The sequence below is a fragment of the Mirounga angustirostris genome, unplaced genomic scaffold (genome assembly GCF_029215605.1).
Source record: "Mirounga angustirostris isolate CCGP_5_RB_7025 unplaced genomic scaffold, mMirAng1.0.hap1 SCAF_4, whole genome shotgun sequence".
NCBI classification, from domain to species: domain Eukaryota; kingdom Metazoa; phylum Chordata; class Mammalia; order Carnivora; family Phocidae; genus Mirounga; species Mirounga angustirostris.
The window spans coordinates 16137060-16163087 of NW_026991712.1; the positions used below are offsets into that span (position 1 = coordinate 16137060).

The 26028-nt window shown below is 38.3% G+C and overlaps 2 protein-coding genes across 13 annotated transcripts in view; one reads left to right on the forward strand and one right to left on the reverse strand.

Annotated features, from left to right (window-relative positions):
* TATDN1 (TatD DNase domain containing 1) overlaps positions 1-8931 on the forward strand; it is a 42810-nt gene extending 33879 nt beyond the window's left edge. For 9 of the 10 annotated variants that reach the window (XM_045895915.2, XM_064587903.1, XM_064587899.1 and 6 more), the window contains 3 exons: positions 4197-4267; positions 5476-5602; positions 8750-8931. In XM_045895915.2, the coding sequence (XP_045751871.1) occupies positions 4197-4267; positions 5476-5602; positions 8750-8846 (295 nt within the window). In that variant the 3' untranslated portion in view covers positions 8847-8931. Of the gene's footprint in view, positions 1-4196; positions 4268-4938; positions 5111-5475; positions 5603-8749 lie in introns of those variants that run through there. The other variant, XR_010410517.1, reaches the window with a different exon arrangement.
* RNF139 (ring finger protein 139) overlaps positions 1-24057 on the reverse strand; it is a 45106-nt gene extending 21049 nt beyond the window's left edge. Inside the window, exons 1-2 of one of the 3 annotated variants that reach the window (XM_045895910.3) lie at positions 21482-23885; positions 6067-11583 (exon numbers count right to left, since the gene is read on the reverse strand). In XM_045895910.3, coding sequence (XP_045751866.1) covers positions 9770-11583; positions 21482-21662 — 1995 coding nt within the window. In that variant the 5' untranslated portion in view covers positions 21663-23885 and the 3' untranslated portion in view covers positions 6067-9769. Of the gene's footprint in view, positions 1-6066; positions 11584-21481 lie in introns of those variants that run through there. The other 2 variants (XM_045895913.3, XM_045895912.3) reach the window with 2 other exon arrangements.
* Between the last annotated feature and the right edge of the window lie 1971 nt (positions 24058-26028).

Genomic DNA, 26028 nt, shown 5'->3' on the forward strand with positions numbered 1-26028 from the left:
ACGATGGGTTTAGAGACTTAAAAAAATAAATTCTTAAAAAAAAAAATCTATTACAGGAAAAACGTTGGAAAAAACAAAAACACATGGAGGCTAAAGAACATGCCACTGAACAACCAGTAGATTGAGGAAATCAAAAAATACCTTGAGACAAATGAAAACACAACAGTTCAAAATATTTATAGGATGCAGCAAAAGCAGTTCTAAAAGGGAAGTTTGGAGCAATACAGGCCTATCTCAAGAAAACAAAAATCTCAATCTAACGTTATACCTAAAGAAACTAGAAAAAGGAGAACAAATGAAGTTGAAAATTAGAAGAGATAGTAAAGATCAGAACAGAAATAAATGAAATAGACTTAAAAAGAGAGAAAAAACAATCAATGAAACTAGAGCTGGTTCTTTGAAAAAATAAGCAAAATAGATAAACCTATAGCCAGACTTTTAAACAAAAGACTCAAAATCAGAAATGAAGGGGAAGAAATAGCCAACACCACAAAATGTGGATTTTAAGAGACTACTTTGAAAAATTATACACCAACAAATCAGACAACCTAGAAGAAATGGATAAATTCCTAGAACAATATAATCTTCCAGGAATGAATCAGCAAGAAACAAAATCTGAACAGACTGATCACTAGTAATGAAATTGAACTGGTGATAAGAAAAACTCCTAACAAACAAAAGTCTGGAAGCAGATGGCTTTACAGGTGAATCCTACCAAACATTTAAATAAGTGTTAATACCTGTTCTTCTCAAACTATTCCAAAAAATTGAAGAGGAAGGAATGCTTCCAAATTCATTCTATGAAACCAGCATTACCCTGATAACCAAAACCAAAGGCACTACAAAATAGAAAATTACAAGCAAATATCCCTGATAAACAGTATAAAGCATTCCTCAACAAAGTATCAGCAAATTGAATTCAATTAAAAGGATCATTCACCACGACCATGTGGGATTTGTTCCAGGCATGCAAGAATGGTTATGTCTGCCAATTGAACAGCACATTAACAAAATGAAGGATAAAAATCATATGATCGTCTCAATAGATGCAGAAAAAGCATTTGACAAAATTCAACAAATCCACTCATGATAGAAACTCTCAACGAAGTGGGTATAGAAGGAACATACCTCAATATAATAAAGACCATATATGACAAACCCACATCATAATCGGTGGTGAAAAGCTGAAAGCTTTTCCTCTGAGATTAGGAACAATACAAGGATGTCCACTCTAGCCACTCATATTCAACACAGTACTGGAAGTCATAACCACAGCAATCAGACAAGAAAAAGAAAAGGCATCCAGATTGGCAAGGAAGAAGTAAAACTGTCACTATTTGCAGGTGACATAGTATTTTTAGAAAAAGCCCTAAGGACTCCACCATAAAACCATTAGAATAAATGAATTCAGTAAAGTTGCAGGATAGAAAGTTAAAATACAAAAATCAGTTGGGTCTCTATACACTAAAGAGCTAGCAGAAAGAGAAATTAAGAAAACAGTCCCATTGACAATTGTGTCAAAAAGCAAAAAAATACCTAGGAATAAATTTAACCAAAGAAGTTAAAGACCTAAACTCTGAAAACTGTGAGACACTGATGAATGAAACAGAGAAATGTAAAGATATACCATGCTCATGGATTGGAAGAATTAATATTGTTAAAAGGTCCATTCAACACAAAGCAATCCACAGATTCAGTGCAATCCCTATCAAAACACCAATAGTCTTTTTCACAGAACTAAAATTCTAAAATGTGCACAGAACCATAGAACACCCTGAAGACCCAAAGTAATCTTGAAAAAGAAGAACAAAGCTGTAGTTAATCACAATCCTAGATTTCAAACTGTCCTACAAAGCTATAGTAATCAAAACTATGTGGTACTGGCACAAGTATTTATGCAGTCACATTTTTCAATTTCATAAGTTTGATTAAGCCTAAATACTTAAAAATGGGATGTCAGAGTATGTGGTAACTAAGGAGGTGTAATTATAAATATTTTATTAAACAAGTAGTCTTAAAGTATCTCACCTTGGGGTTTCAAAAACTTGAGAATTTTTTTTTACACAGTGTCATCTTTGTAATGGCTTAATTCTACAATACTTTTCAAATAAAGTACATCCAGTATGGAGCCTACTTAAAAAATAAGTGAGCAAACAAAAAACATTTAACTCAAAAATATGGAGAACTGGTGGCTGTTTTAAGGGTATTAAGAGGTACAAACTCCAGTTACAAATTAGTCATGTGGATGCAAAGTACAATATAGAGAAGATAGTCAATAATATTGTACTAAGTTTGTATGGTGACAGATGGTTACACTTACTGGTATTTGGTGATGTAAACAAATGTCAAATCTCTATGGTTTACACCTACAACTAATATAATATTGTACGTCCACTATACTTCTACTTAAAAAACATGTATTAGGAACCTACTAAACAGACACCTAGATCAGTGGAACAGAATACAGAGCCCAGACACAAATCCAGATGAACACAGATGAAATCAAGACTGGGAAACTCTTCAGGGCAAACAGCTGGGTTTCTTTAACAAATTTTAAAGGGAAAAAGAGATGCAGGAAAACTTAATAGGTTAAGAGATTTAGAACACTGACCAGTTGCAATGTGGCCCTCATTTGGATCCTCAGTCAGACAAACTTAATAATGTAGGACATTGAGACAGTTTGAATACTGGATATATTATGATAAAAGAGCTGGGTTTTCTTGGACATGATTAATAGTATTGTGGTTACATTTAAAAAAAACTTCATGCTTAGAGACAGATGCTGAAATATTTTCTGAAATAAATGCTAGAATGTTGAAACTATACAACATTTTGAATTTCCTTCAAGATAATACTGGAGAGGTTTGGGATGAGTGGATGGGATAGTATCTGCCAGGAGTTGATAATAGATTGGGGCTGGGTAATGAATACATGGGGGTTCTGTATTCTAGTTTTACATATATTTTAATCTCTCCATAATACGAAGTTAAATATATGCTAAAATTAAAAATATAACATAAGGACAGTATTAGTCATCATCACATTATATAACAAACCATTCTAAAACTCACTGGCATATTACAGTAAGTATTTTTTCATACTTCTGGGTCTTAGGATCATCTGAGGGTTGACTGATGGATAGAGGCAGATCTCTCTGCCACAGGCACATGTTGAATTCAGATCTGAGCTGTGTTTTCATTCTGGGTGCCCAGGCTGAAGAGGTAATGGCTATTTAGTGCATGCTACTTTCAGATCACAAAAGTGCCATCAAAATAAAAGTGCATTTTCAAGCCTCTGGTCAAAGCAAGTCTTGAGGCCATGGCCAGATTCAAGCTCCTCCTCCTTCCTACTAAGAACCATCGCAAGGGTGTAGATATATTTATATTAAAGGCAAGTGAAGAATTGGGACCAATAATCCAGTCTGTCTCAGGGTCTGAAAATGAAAGTTAAGGAAATGAAAGTTAATTTCCCAGAAAAGGATAAAAGAAACAGGGCCATAGCAGACCAATTCAGGAGTTGTAAAACTAACTAATACAAGTCCCACAAAGAGATGAGAGAGAAAACAAAAGGGGAAAATTCCTTTTCCCCATAATTTTTCCCAGAGTTGGGGGGAGGAGTCTAAATTGGAAGGGTTCTAACTCCCCTAAATGAATGAAAAAAGTCTCTTGCCCAGACACATTAAGTTTCAGAATGTCAAGAGTAGTGGAAGATCCTGTTTCCAGATGTGGGGAAAAGGACATCTCCTAACTAGGTTTTTTCATTCCTTGTTAAATACTCCTAGTTCTATGATTGTGATTTTCATCCTTTGTGAAGATTGTATTGATTAGTGAAACATTAACTTTGATTCCTTCAGATCAGTATTTGGCCCATAACAGAACTGGCCATACCTTCAAACTCAGCATTTTGAGCCTAAGTTATGCAAATTACCCAGGGAAGCAAACGAATTCTTTAAAAAGTTGTTTTACACAGACTGATTCAGAAAGTTATTGGATAGTCAGCTGATAAACACAAAAAATTACATCCTGCTAGAGTGTGGTTAGAATAGATCCTAACCTAGATTCTATAAGGATAGAAATGTGTATGTTGCCATTGTAGCCATAGTTTTGTTTGGGGACTTTAGGTTTTGTAATCTGTTTTAGATAAGTTTGTAATATGAAAAAAAAGTTGGTTAAATATATCTATAAATTTTTTTTAAGCTCACTGAAAACTGAGGCTAATTTGGAAGTTCTGAAGTCAATACCTAGTGAAAAACTAATGATTGAAACTGGTAAGTTTATGCTTTTAGAACTTTCATTTTCATATTAAACCATATCAGAAAAGAGCTAGACAAAAAAATATTTTAAAACAGCTCACTCATAGCTTCAGCAATTATACTTTTCAGAAAACCTTTGGGGTTTTTTATCAATTGATAGAAAAGTATTTATGCAATCAGGTTTTTCAATTTTAGAAGTTTGATTAAGCCTAAGCACTTAAAAAAAGAATATTAGAATATGTAACTAAGGAGGTTGTAATTATAAATATTTTATTAAACAAGTAGTCTTAAAGAAGTATCTCACTTGGGGTTTCAAAAACTTCAGAATTTTTTTTACAGTGTTGTCTTTGTAATGGCTTAATTCTACAAGACTTTTCAAATAAAGTACAAGAATTTAAATCAAACTGGTTTAGTCAAGGAATTTTAGAAATTAATCTGTTGCCTCTTATAAGTAAGCTTAGAAGCTAAACATTTTACCTAACCCTGAACTCAAGGCTTTACTTACACATAAGGGCTTTTTTAGGAAAGTCAAGACTAAGCCATTCTGAAGAAATCAGGTTTATTTTCTTGGAGAGTCATGAAAATGAAATGATATTAAAAGTACAATGCTTGTAAAATGTGTGAATTCTTATAATTCTTTATTAAAGAGGTAAGTGAATAATCCCAGTATTTTTTTTTAAAAAAAGATTTAGTTGAGAGAAAACACAAGCGGAGAGGAGGGGCAGAGGGAGAGGGAGAAGCAGACCCCCCTGCTGAGCAGGGAGCCTGATGTGGGGCTGGATCCCAAGACCCCAGGATCATGACCTGAGCTGAAGGCAGACGCTTAACCAACTGAGCCACCCCGGTGCCCCAATCCCGGTATTTAAAGCCACTGTTTCACATTCAGTAGAGGCAAATAGAGGCTTAACTTAAATGTTTTCAGGTTACAATTTGTATTTCTTTTAGCTTTCTTTTTTTTAAAGTATGCCATACACCAACAGTAATGTTAGCAGAAAAAAACGTAATGAAAGGGAGTCTTAAAAAGCACTTAAAAAATTTTTTAAAAAGGCATTTAAAAATTTGTACAGTTCAAGGTTTAATCTTGTGCTTAGAATTGTTTTACCATTTTTAAAGCTGAATCATGACTTATATTTTAGAAGTTATGCATTTGTTTGATAATGTTAAGAAAACAATGATTTCAAAGATAAACCTCGTAAGAGACTTCTATCTTTGCTTAACTCTAGACGCACCTTGGTGTGGAGTGAAAAGTACACATGCTGGATCAAAATACATAAAAACTTCATTTCCTACCAAAAAGAAGTGGGAAAATGGGCACTGCGTAAAAGACAGGAATGAGCCCTGCCATATAATGTAAGTATTTTGTTTTCATGGTCTTCAGAACATTAAAGTCAACACCAAATGCCATTTCCAAAATGAACTCAAGGGACCGAATTAAAGTTGGGTGACATCCAAATGAAGTTCACATCAAAAGCTACCATTTTAATGCAGTGATTTGGAAGGCTCTGCACCTGAACTGCTCTATCTGGGCTCCTCTTTTCCTATCATCTCAACCTCTCAACTCATTAAAAGTGGTTTAATTACAGGAGTGAAAACTTCATGTGATTTTGGTCATTTGTCATTTTGTAGGAAAGGGGAAAAAAGATTCTCATGCAGCCTCCTTGCTGATGGTTTTAAAAATACACTCTTAGCAGGAGACCTTTTTGTGTATTTTAAATTATTTGACAACCTGAATAAACCTAAGTAGTAACACATTTCTTGAGGCCTCTGAACAAAAAGGTCAAGTTATAGAAAGGATTTCCTTTTTCTAACCCAAAAGCTGGGGGAGGGGGACCAAGCAGTAATTCAGCATCGTTTTTTATTATAATACATAGCATGTGAAAAGAGGGGCTGTTTACCATCCAACTGTTAAGGAGCTACAGAGCTTATAACTTACAGGATAAGTTTGTATCATGTTAATGGGCACATCATCCAGTTTTTGTTTGCATAAGCAGATAATTTAAATAGAGATTATATCAGTCTAGTATGGTTTACCAGTTCAGGCAACTGAGCTGTTACTTTTAGGTTGTAGTAATTCCTTCCATATGTACTTTAGTTTTTAACAGATAAGAGTATTAGGTAAGCCAGATCTAAAATTCAGTGGCAGAGAACTGCAGATTTATTCTATAAAAATTATACTGGAAAGATTTTCCTTTATTAACATGCTGGTGTTGGCAAAGATTTTAAAACCGAATGTTTTAAAACCCATAGGCTGAGGAATGTTTTTAAATTCTGATTGGTAAAGAATCACTTGTAACTTTTATGAAATGTAGGTAGTTGCAAATTCAGTCAGAAGACAGAAGACAATTATTACTGAATCATTCTTTATAGAGATTTAATAGGACACTAGAGACAAGAAACTGGTATTTTTCTAGTAGCCAGCTCAGGGGAAGTATTTGCCAACAGTGTATCCACGTCAGATTTTATATACTGCCTTAATGTTAAGTACAATATAGCTGTTGACTTTAGAGACACATTTGCAAAACAAAATTCTAAGGTCTTCCAAATGCAGACTGTTAAGAACCAAGAAAGCTTGAGTATCATCTGCCATCATGAATACCAGTTGAGGAGGCAGAGCTTGGGAAAGCCAGCATTTACAAACTGAAAGTTTTTAAACCACATTTCAAAAACACACATGCCTCTAGTCTAATGCTAATTACTAATTAATTCCTACTTACAAAGTCATTTTTATCAAACCCATCTATTAACAGTTTTATGTTTTAATTATTTTTAGAGAGATCTTTCCTCCCTTTTAGATTTTAAATTCCCTGAAACACATCTTGAAGCTCCTGCATGTCAGGAAAGGCACAAGGTTACCGAGGCTACCTAGAAGAATCAGGACAGTCCCTGCCCTGCATCTGTCCACCAGATGACTAGGTACATTCTGCCAGGCACTTTGGATAGACATTGAAGGAATCAGACAGGGATCCTTAACCCTCCTGGAGCAAATACGCAGAAAGTATAATCCAAGATGTGAGTGCTGTTACAGAGGTATAAAAATATATGATGAGGACCCTAGGACATAGCAACTGCCTTCCTTGAGGAGAAATAGCTCAACTAAGGTGACACTTCAGCTGTTCACGGGGTGCAACTGGGTGTTGTGCCAGACCAAGACTAACACCTCAAGCAAAGGCAGACTGCAGAAGGGTTGGCTGCTCTGGGGAAAACAGTGAGTTTAGTGTGGCAAAAAGTAGGATGCACGGGTAAGTGATAAGCCTAGGAAGGTACAGTGAGACCAGATTGGTGAGGGCTCTTGTATGTCAACCTTAGTAGTTCAGATTTCATCAGGACCCAAAGGATTTTAAGCAGGAAAGGGGCAGTGTTTTTTTGTGGTTTTTTTGTTGTTTTTTTTTAAAAAGCTGTAGCGTATCAGCATAGAGAAAGGACTGAAAGGGAGATGGGTGGCAGGAATCATACTGATTTCACACAGTATTATGCAGGTAAGTTCCAACTGAGTAGGTAAGAGGAAAATTCTGTAGTTTACTAAGAAAATTGGGTCTTTACTGTCAATTTAAATGCTAATATATTTGCTTTTAGCACATTTTGACTTATTCAGATAAAAATTTAGTCTATATTAAGTGTGGCTGTTGCGTTACAATTATATAATTAAAAAATTCCCAGTTAATCTCTAATTCCTTTAGGTGTTCATATTTAAGAAACCCATACCAGGGACAAAAATCTTAACGAATATTTAAATGTTTAATTTGGACTTTAGAACTTTCTAATTCATGTATAAAAACATCTATATATAGTATAGCTAGAGAACAGTACTACTGATTATTATTCTAGGCACAGAAACTGAAAGGACACCTGGGCTAGTCTCGCTCTTGCAGGGAGTTAAGTACAGGAAGAGAAGCCATCTCTCCTCCCCTCACCCCAATAACCATACATTGTTCCAAGTAAATAACTTCTAACTTCCTTTGCTGACATTGTGCTGGTCGTGATGCACCAAATTCTTGCTGCTTCTGGGACTAAGTCTCTTAGCAGTGGCTTTCAAGCTTTGCTATACCCACAATGCCACAATACCTTGGGACTCAGCACACATGTACATATATAAGACCCAAACAGAAATGAAACAGTACTTCCCTAAGTGTGATGTACTTTTCCTTTTCTTACTATTTTTTGAAAGGTCATCATGACCCACTAATGAATGCATAATGACCACAGTTTAAAGGAACTCTTCATTTTCACTGGGTCAGTTCCATTAGTTGTGGTTGACATAATGTGGGCTGGTTTTCGAATTTATTTGAACCTGGACCTTGGCTCTGGTTATATGCGAGACTGCCCCAGAAATTTGTCTCAAATTACTCTTAAATATCGTAACAGTTAAACTTTTCTGTTGATGGTGCTGAAAACCTTATACCTGTTAAGCTTATTATGTTAAGAGTGCTAGTACAGTAGTTTCCTTTAAAACTGAGCATATACCTGGAAATTTAACCATTTTGTTTTGTTTTCTTTTAGTCAAATACTGGAGATAATGTCAGCAGTGAGAGAGCAGGATCCATTGGAATTAGCCAATACACTATATAACAACACCATTAAAATATTTTTTTCCTGATGGTATGTTCTTTCCATTTCCCATCATTTATGTAAAATTTCATGGTAAAACTTACTGAAAGATTGAATAAAGGAATTCTCTGGAAGTTGTCTAAAGAGTTATTCCGTATTACTACATACCATACCATCAAGTCAGAACAGAATTTTAGTATCAATTAAGGTCTTAGTTTACAACAATGAAAACTCCCAAATATTTTGTAATTGCTTCAAAAGTCTGAAAAGGACAATTTTATGTTAACGCTGCAAACAGAATGGCCAACAAATATACTGGTTTTATTTACATCAAAATTAAACAATTAGCACATTCTGGTTTTTATACCAAAGTTTAGTTGATAAAAGCCTGTTTCTCAACTCTTACACAGTCTCTGAATCATGACTTTTGAACCCAGCTCAGCCACGTGCTACACTCAGATTTCAAAAAAGTCTCTTCTGGCAGCCTATGTTCTCCTTCATTTTAAAATACTCTACATGTAGCTTTTATCCTCTGGTCCAAATTATTTCCTTGACTTAATGTGGTTTCCTCTGATTTGCATTTGCATTTTCCCACCCATTTTAAAGAAAAACTAGGGTCCAGAGTTAGATACTTTTATATGCTTTCATTGAGGAATCTTTGGCACAGTTGACGCACTGTATTGTATCATTACATCTATTAAAAAGCTGTTTGTTCAAATTTTGTCATAAAAACGTGAAAACATTTTATTCTATGTACAATAATGTACACAAATTTAAATAGGTCACCAAAGAGACCAGAAGTAATTAAAGAGGTATATTTACAGTAGCACATCACAGTAAACGGAAAACCATTCACAGATTCAACATGGATACTGTTTTTGTGCTTGGTTACACACTGAAGTGAAGCATATTACTCCATTTTGGATGAACTGAATTTTAAACAAATAACCTCAATGATTAGTAAATGCTATTTTAATCAGTATCATCATTAAGTTCTTCAGCTGCTGGGCCTGTGTGCTGAATCACTCCATTTCTTTCTCTTTGAACATCATCATCACAATCTGTACTGTCATCTTCGTTCAATTCCCTGTCAGATTCAGCAGCAGCTTCTCTTACAGCTTCCTCTGGATTTTCATTGGGTGCAATAAATCCATTGTTGTTAGATATATTTGCATTATCCTTAATATCGTCTTCGATGTACACTTTCTGATGGCACATTGGACAAGTATCTTGGATGTACAGCCATTTCCGAAGGCAAAGTGCATGGAAATAATGATTACATGGTGTGATGCGAGCAGATGTTGTAAACTCATGATAGCAGATTGCACATACATCATCTATTTCTTGTAAGCGGCTCCCTTTTATTTCAGGAAGTGAATTAATTTTCTTAACAGCAGTCCTACGGTTCATGAATGTCTTCCAGCCATTTTTTGCTTGTAAGTAGATGTTAAAATATGCATGTAGACACATCATACAAGCCCGAATTTTACTTCCTGACTCAAACATCATAGTGTAAGCCCCATTTCCAAACATTACTACTCCAAATATAAATTCAATAATATTGCCTGTTGAACGAACATAGTAGACATAATCATCAAGCTTTTCCCAAAGGACATTATAGTAGCCATCAATCATGAATAACGTATACACAGTGAGAGAAACAATTACTTTTAAGCAGAGTTCCACACAAAAGGCTGTAACTGCGAACAACCATGTATTTAGTGCATAGTGATGCCAAAGAATGTAACTGAGTAAAACAGGAAGAACAAACAGGCAAGCAGAGACAAAGAGCACAGGAAAATGTCTACGGAAAGATGACACATGAGAGGCACTGAGAGACATTAATACAGGGTCTGTCATTCCGTGGATGAAATGCAGGACTGCAGTTAGTAAAAGGCACATGTTTCTACTTAAGCGAATAAGTCTCTCTTCTGGTCTTAGCCCACTTAAACCAGTCTGAAGAGCCAAAATAAAAAATAAAACAGGTGCTACGAAGCCAAGCCGCCTGTCATCTTCTTCGGTTGATCCAATAAAGGCCAATATTCCAAGGCCCAAATAATGGGCTATTGAGGAAATTACAGCACTCATGCCCAGTACAGTTAGTGTAGAATCACATCCACTAATTATAAGATTGCAAATGAGGTCCCAGAAGTCATCCCAAGAAATAAAGAAGGAATCCGTTTCATTTGCCATCCTTAAAATGTACATCAACACTGTAGCCTGAGCTGTAATTCTTGTTAGCCAAAAGACTCTCAGTATATCTGGGAAACGAATCCTCTTCCATGTGTCCTCCATTAATAACTGTAATCCATAAATTCTATACATGTGCCTCACTAAAAGATAAACATACCGTGTAGAATAATAAAACCACTTAAGCTTCACTGCCAAGACAAGCACTGTGTTTAATGTGAGAATCAAGGAAGAAGTAAAAACTAAAGTCTCTCGGATGTGCAACGGGAGCTCTGTGATTAAGCCTATTACAGGAACCAAGAGATCCAAAATAATTAATTGTGAATAGATGGAATGAATTTGTAATAGTGTAATGTATCCAATTCCTAAGGTTAGCTGTAGAACGATGAGTGCCATCCACAGCGAGGGCCCTTTTCGAGGAAGCAGCTCAATTCCGAAAGCTGATGTGTTGTAGGCACCATAGAAGTCAATGTGTAAAGAAGCATAATAATTTACCAACACTGAAGTTGCAGCTAACAGAAAGGCTGAACTGTACATGTAAAACTTGAAAAGTGATCGTTGTGACAAGATCAGAACAATACTGGATACAAATATACCTAAAAAAAAAAAAAAAAAAGAAGAAGGAAAGAAAGGTCATTTGAGTGCAACATTTTTTAAAAGATTTTATTTATTTGAGAGAGAGAGAATGCCCGAGAATGCCCGTGCGAGCACAAGCGGGGAAAGGGGTAGAGGGAGAGGGAGAAGCAGACCCCAGCTAAGCAGGGAGCCTCATGCGGGGCGCAATCCCAGGACCCTGAGATCATGACCTGACCGGAAGGCAGACACTTAACCAACATTTTCAAGAATGTTTTTGTACTAACAGTTATGCCCTTCTTCCCTTAATTAGGAAATACAATATTTTCAAAGTTATGAACATTAAGTCTCAAGACAGTTTAGGCTTAAGGGCCATGAAAAGTTTTGTAAAGTCAGAGTTCAACAGATCAATCATACTATTTTTTAAAATATTATTCCTTATCTTTTAAGTTCCAAATTCAAGTAGTACTACATATCCAGACACCAAATTACTAAATGATCTTCAAGATTAGTTATTAGTGATACCTACATTTTAACAAGTTTTTAAATCTTGAAAGAACATGTCCTTTATAATTTCATAACCACTAAAAATAACCAAAATGCAAATATTTGTTCCTGTTAAATCTTAGATTTCTTTTTCTTAAAAGTGTTCTTTAGGAAATCAAGTTTAACTTTTATACTTGTACCTAATGCCGCCTTCTTCTCAGTGAACTCCTGCTGGCTTTTATTTTTCCTGCTCCTTAAATGTGTGCATTCCCCCTTGGGTCCAAATACAGGGTTTTTTGTTTGTTTTCCCCTCTCTACATACTTTCCTACAGATTTCAGAAACATCATCCAAGTTCTTTTTCCTGTACATTACTCTATCTCTTACTACAGTCAACCCTTTTTATTCTTCAAATTACAAAAACATTCAGAAAACCAAAGCATGTTTTAAAAAAATGGAATAAGTACCCCCCCACACTCCATATGTAACAAAGTACAGTGTGATGTGTGTGATGTGCATCCAGCATCATCTTTCTTTGTGCTCTGACAAATTTTGTGAGATCACAATAAACATTATTGCCCAAGGTTTCAATATGGAAAGGATATCCAAATATACACCTGATTCCACTTCTACGTTACAAGTGCAATACTCAAGATTTCTAAAACCTAACTGACTTCAAATAACTCTTGAGATTTCCAGTTTCAGTTAAAGGTAACATTATTCTCTTAATGGCACCTCCAGCCCCGAACCCTAAAACTTTGACAGTTATTTGCCAATTCTACTAACACCTGTTACTTTCCCCCTTTTCTCAGTGACACCAACCTGTTAGCCGGTCTCTAAAAACGCTTGTCCAAATCTATCTACAATCCCATCTAGCCACAAAGTGCCTTTCTGCATTTCTTTGCTCAAAAGCAGCAGCCCTTGAAATTACTATCAACAAAAATCTACATTCCTTGTCCACTCACTCAAGGATTCAATGTGGTATTCCTTCCAACACACACCCCACCACTCCAGACTTTCTCCAACACACCCCTTTCTCTGCCATAACCGCAGCTGTGTTTACATTCTTCTCTTTGCCTGGTACGGTGAGCTTCCCAAATCCCTGACTGTTCAAATCCTACCCATCCAACAGACCAATTTTCTCTGATAGTTACTGATCTTTGAAATTACCAACAGAACTCAGTGAAATGCCCAATACTCATACACTACCTGATATTGTAGGTTTGTAATTATCTGAGGAGGTCATCTACCCTGTTATATAATGTATCCTTGTGATAGCAAGCAAGGATTCTACCTTGCACATTATGAATCCCAAAATATTCTGCAGAAAATAAATTATTTCACTGTTTATTGACATAACTGGGGAAATGTTAACGTAGAATTCTGGATTCCAAGAATTCCCACATGGAAACTGAAACCTATGAAAAGCTAAGACAAAGCTGAGAAACCAGAGCTTGGAGTACAGCAAAAATGGCAAACCCCAAATTAAACACCATCTGTCCACCTTATTTCAGCACGTAATCAAGGAAAGACACCGCATATTACAATGGAGGCATTTTACAATCTATTGCATATACAAGCAAGGGCTAGTTCTTCTAAATGATGACTTTCCCCATGAACTTAAAATTCATCCTGTGCCAACCTGTCAGGTCATTTGTGAAAAGGAGAACAAAAGGACACAATCACCTGAAAGACACATGAGTCTCTGCATAAGAACCATCTGATTCCTGGAACAAATGGGCCACTAATAATCTCCCAAAGAGTTGACAGCTGTGAATAGGCCCTTTCAATAGAAAATAACTTTTTTTGGAGGTTTAGAAACATTTTCACATAAGGTAACAGGAAATGGAAGCCACTATATGTAATCTTGCTTTCTCTACATAGAAAAACAAAAGTCAGTATTTTTCCTGAGACAAAACTTAATCTCCTAAAACAAGTCAAAACAACACCCAAATAACTTCAGTTCTATTTTATGCCACGTATAAGGGGAAAGCCAAACAGGGACTGTAAAGTATTTTTGTCAACTTGCTATTCACAAAGGGGTAAATTAATCTTTACCTGTGAATATTCATGAACTCTGCTGTAATTTATAAACCAGTCCTTTTTATTCTAATAGTTTTCCTTGAAGCTTATTTTTACACACAAATGAAGGAATGATTTGATTTTTAGAAATATTTCTGTAGAAAAAGTGTATTTTGCTTCATGCAAATGTATCAAAGGGAAAAAAGGGGAAGAGATGATAGACAATGTAGTGAGACTATACTCAAAGTCTGGATGTATCCTAGCAAGTAACAGTAAGATACCACTCTTCTTGGGGCACTGGGTGGCTCAGATGGTTAAGCTTCTGCCTTCAGCTCAGGTCATGATCTCCAGGTCCTGGGACTGAGCCCCACATAGGGTACCCTGCTCAGCAGGGAGTTTGCTTCTGCCTCTCCCCCTGCTCATGCCCTCTCTCTCTGTCTCAATTAAAAAAAATAAATAAAAAATACCACTCTTGATTAAAATTATACCCCAAGACATAATGATGAAACATTTCAAGAATAGTATCAAGTTATTTTAATTCCTACCCAAAAGTTGCATGTATGTAAGGTGCTTACATTTTTCTTTTATATCATGTTCCTATTAATGGAATGTAGGAAAAATCAGCTCTCATTTCACAGAAAAAGCCAACTTGCCAAGTAACAAGTCTCTCCAGTAACACTCCTCCAATACTTTAGGGAGTATTGCCAATAGCATCAAAGTTTGTTGCCTTTTCACAACTTCAGATATAAAACTCTTGGTATTTATCCTAGAGGCCTAAGAGAATTAAGCCCAGAGGTAGAGTTTCTCACTAGGATTTAAGAGTGATCCGAAGAAGCAATCAAGACTATATATAAATGCTACTTTATGAAGAAAAATCACCATGGGGCACTGGAGAATAGGAGTAACTGAAAGCACATCTCAGGGATCCAGTTCTCCAGTGATTAGAGTTTTACTGAAGTCTTCAGGGTAGGAAAACAGGCAAGGAGCAAAATCAATTCAGGAGCTCTGAAGATATACAGAACTCAATTCAGGAGAGAGTTCAGGAAGGACCTTTGCAATCTGACTATCAGAAACAAGCAAACAAAACAAACACTACCCAGGCACAGTGTACAACAAAGCATTTAACCCCTTTATGTGTAAAACACATTCATACCTTCTTTAACCTTGTCTGGAAACTTAGGACTAAAAATTAGAAGGAAATAAGACATTACATTTATAACTCTCCAGGTATCTTTAAGTACCTTTTAAACATGATCTAAAGAAAACTGTGGAAAAACATTTAAATGCCTAACAGAGTAAAGATGGAACAGCACAGAAATGTTATGATTACCTTAATCCAAAGGGAGCCCTCAGCAATGAAATGTAGACAAAGTAAATAAAATATCTTGAAATGTTAATCTATAGGTATACTTGATAAACCAGAGCATAAAGAAAATTTTGCTATCAAACTCTCATTTTGGGTTAAAAAGGGTATTCTCTTTTGTTAATCAGAACACTAAGTTTTTGCTTCTACGATTTTTAACATGTTTTCATTAAAAAGAAATCTGAATATAATTTTTTAAAACAAACCTTATAGGTATTAGAGGAAGAATAAAGTTTTTCATAAATATATTCATAAACACATTCTTTTTTGCTTTTTACCCAAAGGGGATCTCATTGTAAACGTGGAGATTTTTTTACCTTTTAAAAAAAATGCATTTCTGATTACTTATCAAAGAAGGCATCTTCCAATTTATTGACCATTCATGTTTCTTCCTCTGAATTCCCAATTTATCTTTTGTCCATTCATCTATGGAGTTGTTTTTCCTTCTTGAGTTGCCGACACTTAAAAATAATCTGACTACAAATTCTTTGTCAGTTACCTGGACTGCAAGTATCTTCTCCAGGTATGTGGCTGGTCTTTTCACATTTTTGATTTTTTAGGTTTTTAATTTTAATGTTGTTGGATTTATCAATCTTTATTTATAAATTTACTTTCAAATATATGTATATGTGTGTGTATGTGCTCTTTTTTGAGGGGTAGAGGGGCAGTGGGAAAGGGAGAGAGAGACTCTTAAGGAGACTCCACACCCAGCACTGAGCCTGATGCAGGGCTCAATCTCAGAACCCGGAGATCATGACCTGAACCAAAATCAAGAGTCAGAGGCTTAACAGACTGAGCCACCCAGGCGCCCTGACTTTCATATATTTTTAAAATGTATTTGTCAGAGAGAGAGCAGGAGATCGCACAAGCAGGGGGAGGGGCAGGCAGAGGGAGAAGCAGGCTCCCTGCTGAGCAAGGAGCCTGATGCAGGACTCCATCCCAGGACCCAGGGATCATGACCTGAGCTGAAGGAAGATGCTTAACTGAATGAGCTACCCAGGCATCCCAACTTTCATATATTTTTAAAGAATTTCTCCCTTACTCTAAAAAACAAAAACCTCTATATTCTCCTATATTTTCTTCTAAAAATTTTAAAGTTCTGCTTTTCACATTTATGTATTAAGCCACTTAGAACTGTTTATATATTGGTAGTTAGGGATCCAGTATATTTTCCATACAACTAAATGACCATTACCTGAATAGTCTATATTTACCTCCATGTATATACTTCAATTCTAATTCTGAAACACATCAAGTTTCTCTATATACATGGATGCACTGTTTCTGGGCTTTCTATTCTGTGCTATTGGTCTATTGTCGATCTCAGTGATTCTTAACAAGGATCAGATTTTGCACCAACCCCACCTCCCTACCCCCACACCAAGCATTTGGTAATTTCTAAATATCGAGACATTTTTAGCAATCACAAAAGGGGGAAGAAGGGTGCTAATGGATATGCAATGGGTAGAAGACAAGGACACTGCTAAAAATCCTGCAATTCACAGAACAGCACCCTCCACCTCCCCAAGAATTACCCAGTCCAAAATATCAATAGTGTTGCTGAGAATTCCTAACCTGTCCCTATCGTTTCAAAATTACTACTGCTTCAATGTTTTCTCACTTCAAAGGTTTTCTGAGTTCTTTCTAAAGCACCAAAAATAACTCTCATTCTTTTAAAAAAAATTATTGTATGTCTAAGCCTAATAAAAGAACAGATTCCCTTTTAATAGATATTTAGATTAACTATTTTGTTATTACCAACAATGCTGCAATGAAAATCCTTTCCCATAGTCTTTGAACAAGTACAACTATGTCTCTAGGTCAAATTCTTAGAATTGTGAGTCAAAAGGTGTATGATGAATTTCAGTAGCTAGTGTCAAAAGCCTTTACACAAGTGACAGCAACCAAAATGTGTAACTTTACTCATTTCCCCACACCTTTGACAAACTAGTTTTTATTTGAATGTTGAACTCTTCACCAATCTGATAACTGAAATTCTGTTCTGACGGCATTTCTTTCATTATAAATGAGGCTGAGTTATTTTTCTTTTGCATACTGACCATCTGCATTTCATTTATTGGGAACTGCTTATCCTGGACCCATTTTTCTCTGGGAGTGTAAATTTTTCCTAATGAGAGTAAAACTTTTATTCAATTTCATACAATGCGAATAGTATCCTCAGTTTGTCATTTTTAAGAGCTAAAAAAAAAAAAGTTTTGTCGTAAGAAAGTTTTTCATTTTTATATATTCAGATTTATCGAATTTTCCCTTGTAATTTTGGGGTTTTGTGTGTTTAGAAAGGCCTTTCCACTTCAATGAATTATCATTACATGAGTAATACTATTAAAACAAACTCCTATGCTTGTATTTTCTGCCTTGGATTTAGATTTGTTAATTCAGCATTATGCTGCACTGGGTTGCGTTTCATTTAGCATTTAACACCTCCTAAGAATAGCTTAATATTCTTAAATACTCTGTATATTGTGATTTGATTTTATTTGGATCTCTAAAATGAGATGCTTTATATTCTGATCTGCTGAAATTCTCATATGAGTTTGATACCAAAAGTGCAGTGATAGTACTTTTCTGTAGGGGGAGTGGAGTTAATTCTTTAGAGATGAGATACAAAATTGGTAATGCTTTTTAGAGAATAGATTTCCATTTTTACAATTTCATTTTAAAGAAAAAAGTGAGACCGACAAGTTTTGAGATTTAGATATAATAATACTGAGAGGTCTACAATTATTAAAAAAAAAATAACCAGGTGTAGAACAATTAATTTCAACTATCCTTTGGTATCTTTTACACACAAACCTGTCACTTTCAATAACAAGAGCTGCCTCACTGAATGGGCCTCAAATATTGAAGACATTTGGTTTTTGTTTTTTTTTAAAGATTTTATTTATTTATTTGACAGAGAGAAACACAGCGAGAGAGGGAACACAAGCAGGGGGAGTGGGAGAGGGAGAAGCAGGCTTCCCGCCGAGCAGGGAGCCCGATGCGGGGCTCGATCCCAGGACCCTGGGATCATGACCTGAGCTGAAGGCAGACGCTTAACGACTGAGCCACCCAGGCGCCCCAAAGACATTTGTTTTTATTCAGGGTGAATTTTTAGCAACAAAACCAGTTTTTAATAATTTTATCATTCTCGGGGCACCTGGGTGGTGTAGTCTGTTAAGCGTCTGATTCTTGGCTTCAGCTCAGGTCAAGCTCTCAGGGTCGTGAGATCGAGCCCCACTGTCAGGCTCCGCACTCAGTGGGGAGTCTACTTGGGATTCTCTCCCTCTCCCACTTGTGCTCCCTCTCTAAAATAAATGAATCAATCTTAAGAAAAAAAAAGAATTTTACCATTCTCACAAATGTGAAAATTTGGCAAACTACACTGGCATAATGTAAGGAGCAGTCCAGGTAAGAGATCTGGAAAATATTTTGTATTTCTCACAAAGTGTGAACAAAAATTCTGGGAACAAAGCACCAAAATTATGCTGATGCCTTCTAAAGACCAAAATATCTGTACTGTCTTAATTGAAGTGTAGAACTATTTTTTTAGTTATCAAGCTTATTAAGAGCTAACACTTAGTAGCCTATACTAGGACCAGGTACTATTCTGAGAACATCCTAACTCATTTATTATCCTTAACACCTTATGACAGACCATTATTGCCCAACTTTAAAAATGTAAAGGTAAGCAAAGAGAGGTACAGAGCAGTTAAGTTACTCGCCTGAGGTCACATTCTACTTTAACTTGTCGAATACAAACTTCCATGATTTACTACCAAAATCAGCATGAATTACAAGGAAAATACCGAAGTCCTTAAGTGTTCTTAAACTACAAATGATTTAATTAAGGAACATACTCCCTTTTCCTTAAAGCTCCTGAGCCTAGCGCTCAACTCTGAGAGTACTGCATTAAAGCACCTGGTCACAAAGGGATTGTCAGAGGATATGTAGTCACAGGCCAAAAGAACATTCAAGGCAGTGGCTACACTATTTGCCAATGAATACATGAATCCTCTCAAACACAGCTGTTTTGTTTTTTGGGTTTTTTTTTTACCTTTTTTTTTTTTTTTTGCTCCATCATGACTTCCTCTCAAAACAGAAGCAAGGAAAGTCATCCCCCCATCCCCTTTGTCTATATTATATTCGGTTAGTTTCCAAAGCAGCACTTGGTTATCCCAAAATTGATAAAGTTCCCTACAAGTCTGTTAGCTTCTGTTCTCTCTCTAGCAAGCTCTCTCCCATCCTCTGGAGTTAAGGAATAGAAATGATAATTTTTCTCCATTTCTCTCCATACCAAGAATTGGCATAGATCTTGCCTGCATGCATATATCATGAACAAATGTGGATAGGTATGGCGGGGAAAGAGGGCTGGCAGTTCATCAGGCTCAGCTGGAACCCCTAAGCAACTACACTGAGATAAGGAACTGCCTGTTAATTTATGATCATGATGAGTGGTTTCTAACTGGCAGAAATAAAATGCCTTCCCAACAGGTCCCCCTTATTAATTTTACTTTAACGTTATTTAACTGAAATCACTTTTACCCATGACTACCAGAATTAAGCAAAATACGTTAAGTATGAAAGATTAAAACTAGTGAATGCTTTCTTTTTAAGCTGAGGTATAACTGACACATAACATTATGTAGAACATGATGATTCCATATTTGTATAGGCTGTGAAATCATACAGCTCCACTTTTGCCACAAATAATGAGGGCATTACACTTTTGCAGGGATAAGTAGGAATGACTGGAATTAAATAGCTTGTGCGTTACTGAGAAATCTTGTGCTAAAGAACATCACTTTCACATCTGTTAAAGATCTAGCATATGATCATTACTATATCATTCTGTATCTGGATAGCAGCTGAAAGTGAACCACACTTGATGTCAGAAGATTTTTAAGCCTAGGCTCTGACAACCACTTAATTGCTGTATATCAAAAGCAAAACACACTAAACCTCTATGCCCCTCAGTTTCCTCATTTAAAAAAATGAGAATGACACAATCCACCTCTGAGGGACGTTTATGCTTTACAAAAGTAAAGTACCAAACAAAATATTATTTATTGCTAATAACAAAACTCAACATTTTGGCGGGGGGGTGGGGGTGGGGCGGGCGGGAGATAAAGAAGCAACAGATGGCTCCTAATTCAGAAAGGCTTGGTTAAGGATCTCATCATCAACTCTTCCTCAGCAAACTTCAAAAATCACAAGCCTACTAAGAATTACCTCATCAACAAAATTTGCCAAGTTTCAATTACTTTAAAAAATTCTTTTATGCATAAATGCTTCTCACTCTGGTAATGCAAGTGAAGATGGGGAGTGAAACATAAGATATTTTTAACACTCCATTCATATACAACAAAGACACTGATTTTCAGAAGTCTCTTCTGGAAAAGTCTCATGACTTTCTAGCCACGTTTTTATAGCCATTTTCAATACCTCTCTATTCATGGAAAATTTTAGGACTCGTTACAAGCATCGCCGTCTTCATGAGCACTTTTAGTAATGGTCTCAAGGTCTGACATTCAAAACCCTCTTTCTTTTGGATGTCATTTACCGCAGACACTTCCCGATCATGTGGACTCCGTGGATACAGAAGTGACAACATACGAGTACTCTGCATTTTGGAAAGGGGGAAACTGAGGCCCAGGCTTTGGCACTCCAAGCCCAAGGTCACACGGCGAGACCGGGGCAAACAGCTGCTATTTTTCTAAGGCTGTCGCATAAGACGCGGCAAGCCAGCACTCATTCCCCAAGGGAAACAGCAGGCAAAGAGCCGCATGCTCACACATCCATGCCTTCTCCCCACCCTCGGGTGCAAAAATGAAAGAGGGCTGACTCTTTAGGAGGACCGCTCCGCTGTCAACTCTGAGGTAAGTGTCATCTCTTCCCCCCTTCCCAACCTGCAAAGACGCCCCTATTGGCGAAGAAACTGGTTCTCAAACACACATACACACACTATCCACAGCTTGCGCACCGTGCCCGCTCCCTAAAGCACGTTTCGGCCCTCAAAGCCATCCCGGGACGCAAGCTACCCCGTTCCCCTTACCAAGGAGCCGGAGGAAGATCTGGAGCCCGATGCAGAACCGACTTTGGCTGGAATCGTAGTAGGAGTTGAAGATGGCGTCGATGATGTAGAGGCAGGGCACCCGGAGCGCCACCTCGAGCGCCGCCCAGACCTGCTGATGGGCCATCCGCACCTGCTGCTGCGGGGGCCCCACCGCCGCCATGAGCCGCTGCCACACCGGGGCTGGGCGAGCCGGGCAGGGCCGCGCGGGGCAGGGCCCGGGGCCGCGGCCAGGGGCGGGGGCTAAGGCGGGCGACTCCGCCCCCGCCCTCCCTCCTCTGCTCTCTTACGGCCCGCCCCGCCGCCCGCTCGCCTCTCTCGAGCTGGAGCAGGCGGCGGAGGCAGCGGCGGCGACTCCCGGGAGGCCTCTGGGTGTCGGTGTTTCCGGTCGGCTAAGGTCTGGCTCCTCCTCCCTCCAACACCTCCCCCGCCCGCGGAGCCACCATCTTGACCTCGCCCGCCTGCCTCCGCCGTTGCTGCTGTTTGGAGGCCAGGCGCCTGCGCCCGCGGTCACGCGAGACCGCAGAGCCCGCGCCGCTGATTGCATCATAATCCGGCGCTGGGGGCGCTCCCCAAACGTCATCGCGCACGGCGTAGCAATCGTCTCGCAGTGTTGCTATGGTTTCCGCCCACCTTCGCGGCTTTGGCCAGACGGCATGGCGCAGGCGCTTTCCGGAAGCCGCGCTCTCTTGACTGAGTGGCTTCTTCACAGGAGGCGATGTCAGCGTCGGTTGGGCTAGGGACTCCCTGCCTCCGTGGGCGGGAATTATTAGCTGTTTTATTATAGTCCATTAAACATCCCATAAACGTGGTTCAGAGCTGCTTGGGAGGAGGAAAGCAAAGGACGCCGCCCGCCAGACCTACCCCCACTCCACGCGGAGGCAGGATCTGGGAGAGGGCAAACATTCCGGGGAAAATATCTGCGAGGCCGCCTGGGGTCCTGCTGGAGCGTCGCTAAGCGCGCTTTCTGCAGCGGCCGCACTACGTGGCACTGGGCTAGGTGTGGTAGTCGCTGCCAAGAAAAGCATCGCCCTCATCTCTTTGCACATCACCTTTCCTACCTTCTACCCGATTGGGCAGAACTGAGGACGCTCATCGGCCGCATTTTGCTAATGTTAAGGGCCACTGTGATTTAAGGGCAAGAACCCAGGCCTCTTTGTTTCTAGTCTTTGAGGTAAGCGCATCCAGGAAATCCCTTCCTCCCTCCTCCGGGAAGAAGCCATAATTAAGTTTTTGTAGGGGATCAGAATATGCCACCCCAAAATATGCCACTTTGACATAAGGATTATTTTGAGCGGAAGGTAGTTGAGAAACAGCAGCAGAAGCTTAAAAAAAAAATTAAGATCCCTGCCTGCCCTCCTCGCTGCCACCATTTGTCTAAAAAGCAGGGCATAAATTTCCATTTGTAAAATGGAAATTAGCTTTTAACTAATAGTTTTAATAGAGGATAATCACCCATGTAGATCCCTGATACGAATGGATAGCAGAGCAGTTTGGGCTAGGAGCCCAGATGAGTCAGGTTCTTTTCTTCCTGTTTTCTCTCTCTTAAGAAGGCTGGGTTAGTAAAGTAAAGCAAAGAACAACAACAAAAAAATTTTGTAGAGAAGTGACAAAAAGAAAAAGGGGTTTAGGCTTTCAGGGATGGCTAACTTGTGGTAAAGTAAACATATGGGGGAAACTAATGGAAGATAAGGTGTCCTTTAGTAAGGTTTGTGGGTGATTGAGTCTAAGTGTTGCCCTCTTCTTGGTAAGGGAGAGGGAGACACCTTTACAAATATGTGTATAAGTAGTAAGCTGATGTGGCCGTGGCTAGTAAGAGTCAAACTTGGGATGAGAACCCAGGACTAAGTGGCTAGTAAGAGTCAAACTTGGGATTAGAACCCAGGACTACCTGAAGCGTAGAACTTCAGGGATCTTTGATTCCTTCCTCTTCTCACCCACAGCCAGTCTGCTACCACATTGTATCCCTTCTTTCCTCAGTCTCTTGTACCTCTTTTCTATTCTTTGTATTGTCACTGCCACTATCCTAAACCAAGATCCTACTGTAGCTTGCCTGATTAACTGCAATATCCTCATTATGATTATTATGATCACCACTTTTCCTAATCTAGTCTGTTTACCTCTGCCAGGTTAATTTTCCCAAATTGCACATCTGGGGGATAAACTTGTGGTTCTGACAAAATTCCCAAAGGAAAGCAAACTTGATGAGAGGACTATTAAGGTTTATACAGAAAACCTCACAGATGTAAATTAGCTTCTCAACTCACCTGTTATTCCGCCTTGATTGCAATTTAAAGCAAAAAAGAGACAAGCTGTTAGAGAGAAAAGAGTCTACAAGGATTAATCTTAAGGAGTGTGGTAGAGAAGGCAGGCGAGTACCATTATAGTATGATCATGCAAAATGGAGAATAAAATAGTTCATGGGTTTCCCTCCAATTTTTATTCAAAAAGTTGAATGTAGTAAATAGTAAATAAAAATCTTGAAAAAATGCTTCAGTCCTTATTGTTTTAATGGTTTCTCATCTTAATTTGATGCACAAATTTTATTACTATAGAAATTTTTTTTTTAAGATTTTATTTTTTTATTTATTTGACAGAGACAGAGATAGCAAGAGCAGGAACACAAGCAGCGGGAGTGGGAGAGGGAGAGCAGGCTTCCCGCCAAGGAGGGAGCCCGATGTGGGACTCGATCCCAGGACCCTGGGATTATGACCTGAGCCGAAGGCAGACGCTTAACAACTGAGCCACCCAGGTGCCCTAGTATAGAATTTTTTTAAAGATTTTATTTATTTGACAGCAGGAGCGATAGAGTACTAGCGGGGTGGGGGGCAGGGGTTAATGGGGCGCACAGGGTGAGGGAGAAGACTCCCCACTGAGCAGGGAGCCTGAGATGGGGCTTGATCTCAGGACCCTGGGACCCCAACTGGAGCTGAATGCAAATGCTTAACCAACCATCAGTATAAGAATTTCTAATTCAAACTAAATCCCATTTGGGCCAAGAACTCTCAGGAGTGGTGGTATGGTCATTCTTATCTTACATGACTTCAAGTACATCCCTTTAAACTCTGGATCTTACTTTCCCTATCTATAAAACGACAGTTTAATAAGATCCCGGCAAAGTACTTTAAAATACTATCTTAAAACTAAATGTGTATTACTGCGGTGGTTTTTAGAAAGCTTAGGAATTTAAAAAATAAAACAAGCTTTCGGTAGATTTTACCTACGCCAGGGATGCACTCTTCTGCTTTACATTTGGCATCCCTTAAGTCTATATTCTAAGTTCAGTTTCATCATGTCTGAGCTTCTCCAGTTGCCTGCTTACGTGTTTTGTTTTTTTTGTTTTGTTTTGTTTCTTAGGGAGAGAGAGAAAGAGGGGCAGAGGGAGAGGGAGAGAGAGAATCTTAAACAGGCTACATGCCCAGCATGGAGGCCTGATGCGGGGCTCGATCCCACGACCCTGATGTCATGACCTGAGCCAAAATCAAGGGTTGGACGCTTAACTGACTGAGCCACCCAGGCGTCCCTGCTGCGTACATTTTATGGGTCCAGTTAAGTTAGGAGAAATAATCACTTGCAAGTAAAGATGAAGGGATGCCCTTCCTATACCACCAAAAAATATCCTGTACTACCAAAAAGTTGAGGACTACAATACCTTAATAGATGCTATGAATGGAACACAGGAACAATGGGGGGACATCTCAGAGGAATAGTTTATTTTTTTAAATTTAAAGATTTTATTTATTTGACAGAGACACAGCGAGAGAGGGAACACAAGCAGGGGGTGGGGGAGAGGGAGAAGTAGGCTTCCCGTGGAGTAGGGAGCCCCATGCAGGGCTTGACCCCAGGACCCTGGGATCATGACCTGAGCCCAAGGCAGACGCTTAACGACTGAGCCACCCAGGCACCCCTCAGAGGAATAGTTTTTTTACAAAAGGAACTTACTAGCTATGTTTGCTTAGCTTTGCAAGAGGTTTTCTCAGTTTTGTATCAGGAAATGTCTGTGTTAGTCATCTTCTCAACAGAAGCTAAGTTCCTAAAAAGCATAATCCCTCCATAGAACCCACCACAATGAAAAAAAAAATGCTTTCATAGAAATAGCTGCAATTTAATAGTGAATTTAATCTTTGCTTGGTTTCTACGTTGACTTGAACGTTGCACAACTCAGGTATGTATTTATATTGAATCCACTCAGAGCAGTGTGGAGGGTGTGTGTATTCACGCAGACACACTCAATATACATAAATTGCCTGTGTTTAAAAATAACAATCTGTTCATTTGGCTTTAATGGCTGAGTGCCTGTTAGTCATTCTAAAAAGCCTTTGGAAGTAGGATGTGTAAAAACTTGTTTGCATTTTGTTGATCTTTGCATTTGCCAAGTCTTTGTTCCAAACAGCAGCAACTGATTCTGGGCTATCTTAAGCAAAAAAGGAATTTATTAGAGGGTTATTTTCATTATTTTTCAAATTTCAAGAGTGATATGCAATTGGTCGAGCTTACTGGACCATGTATCTTCCCCTAGCTGTACCAGA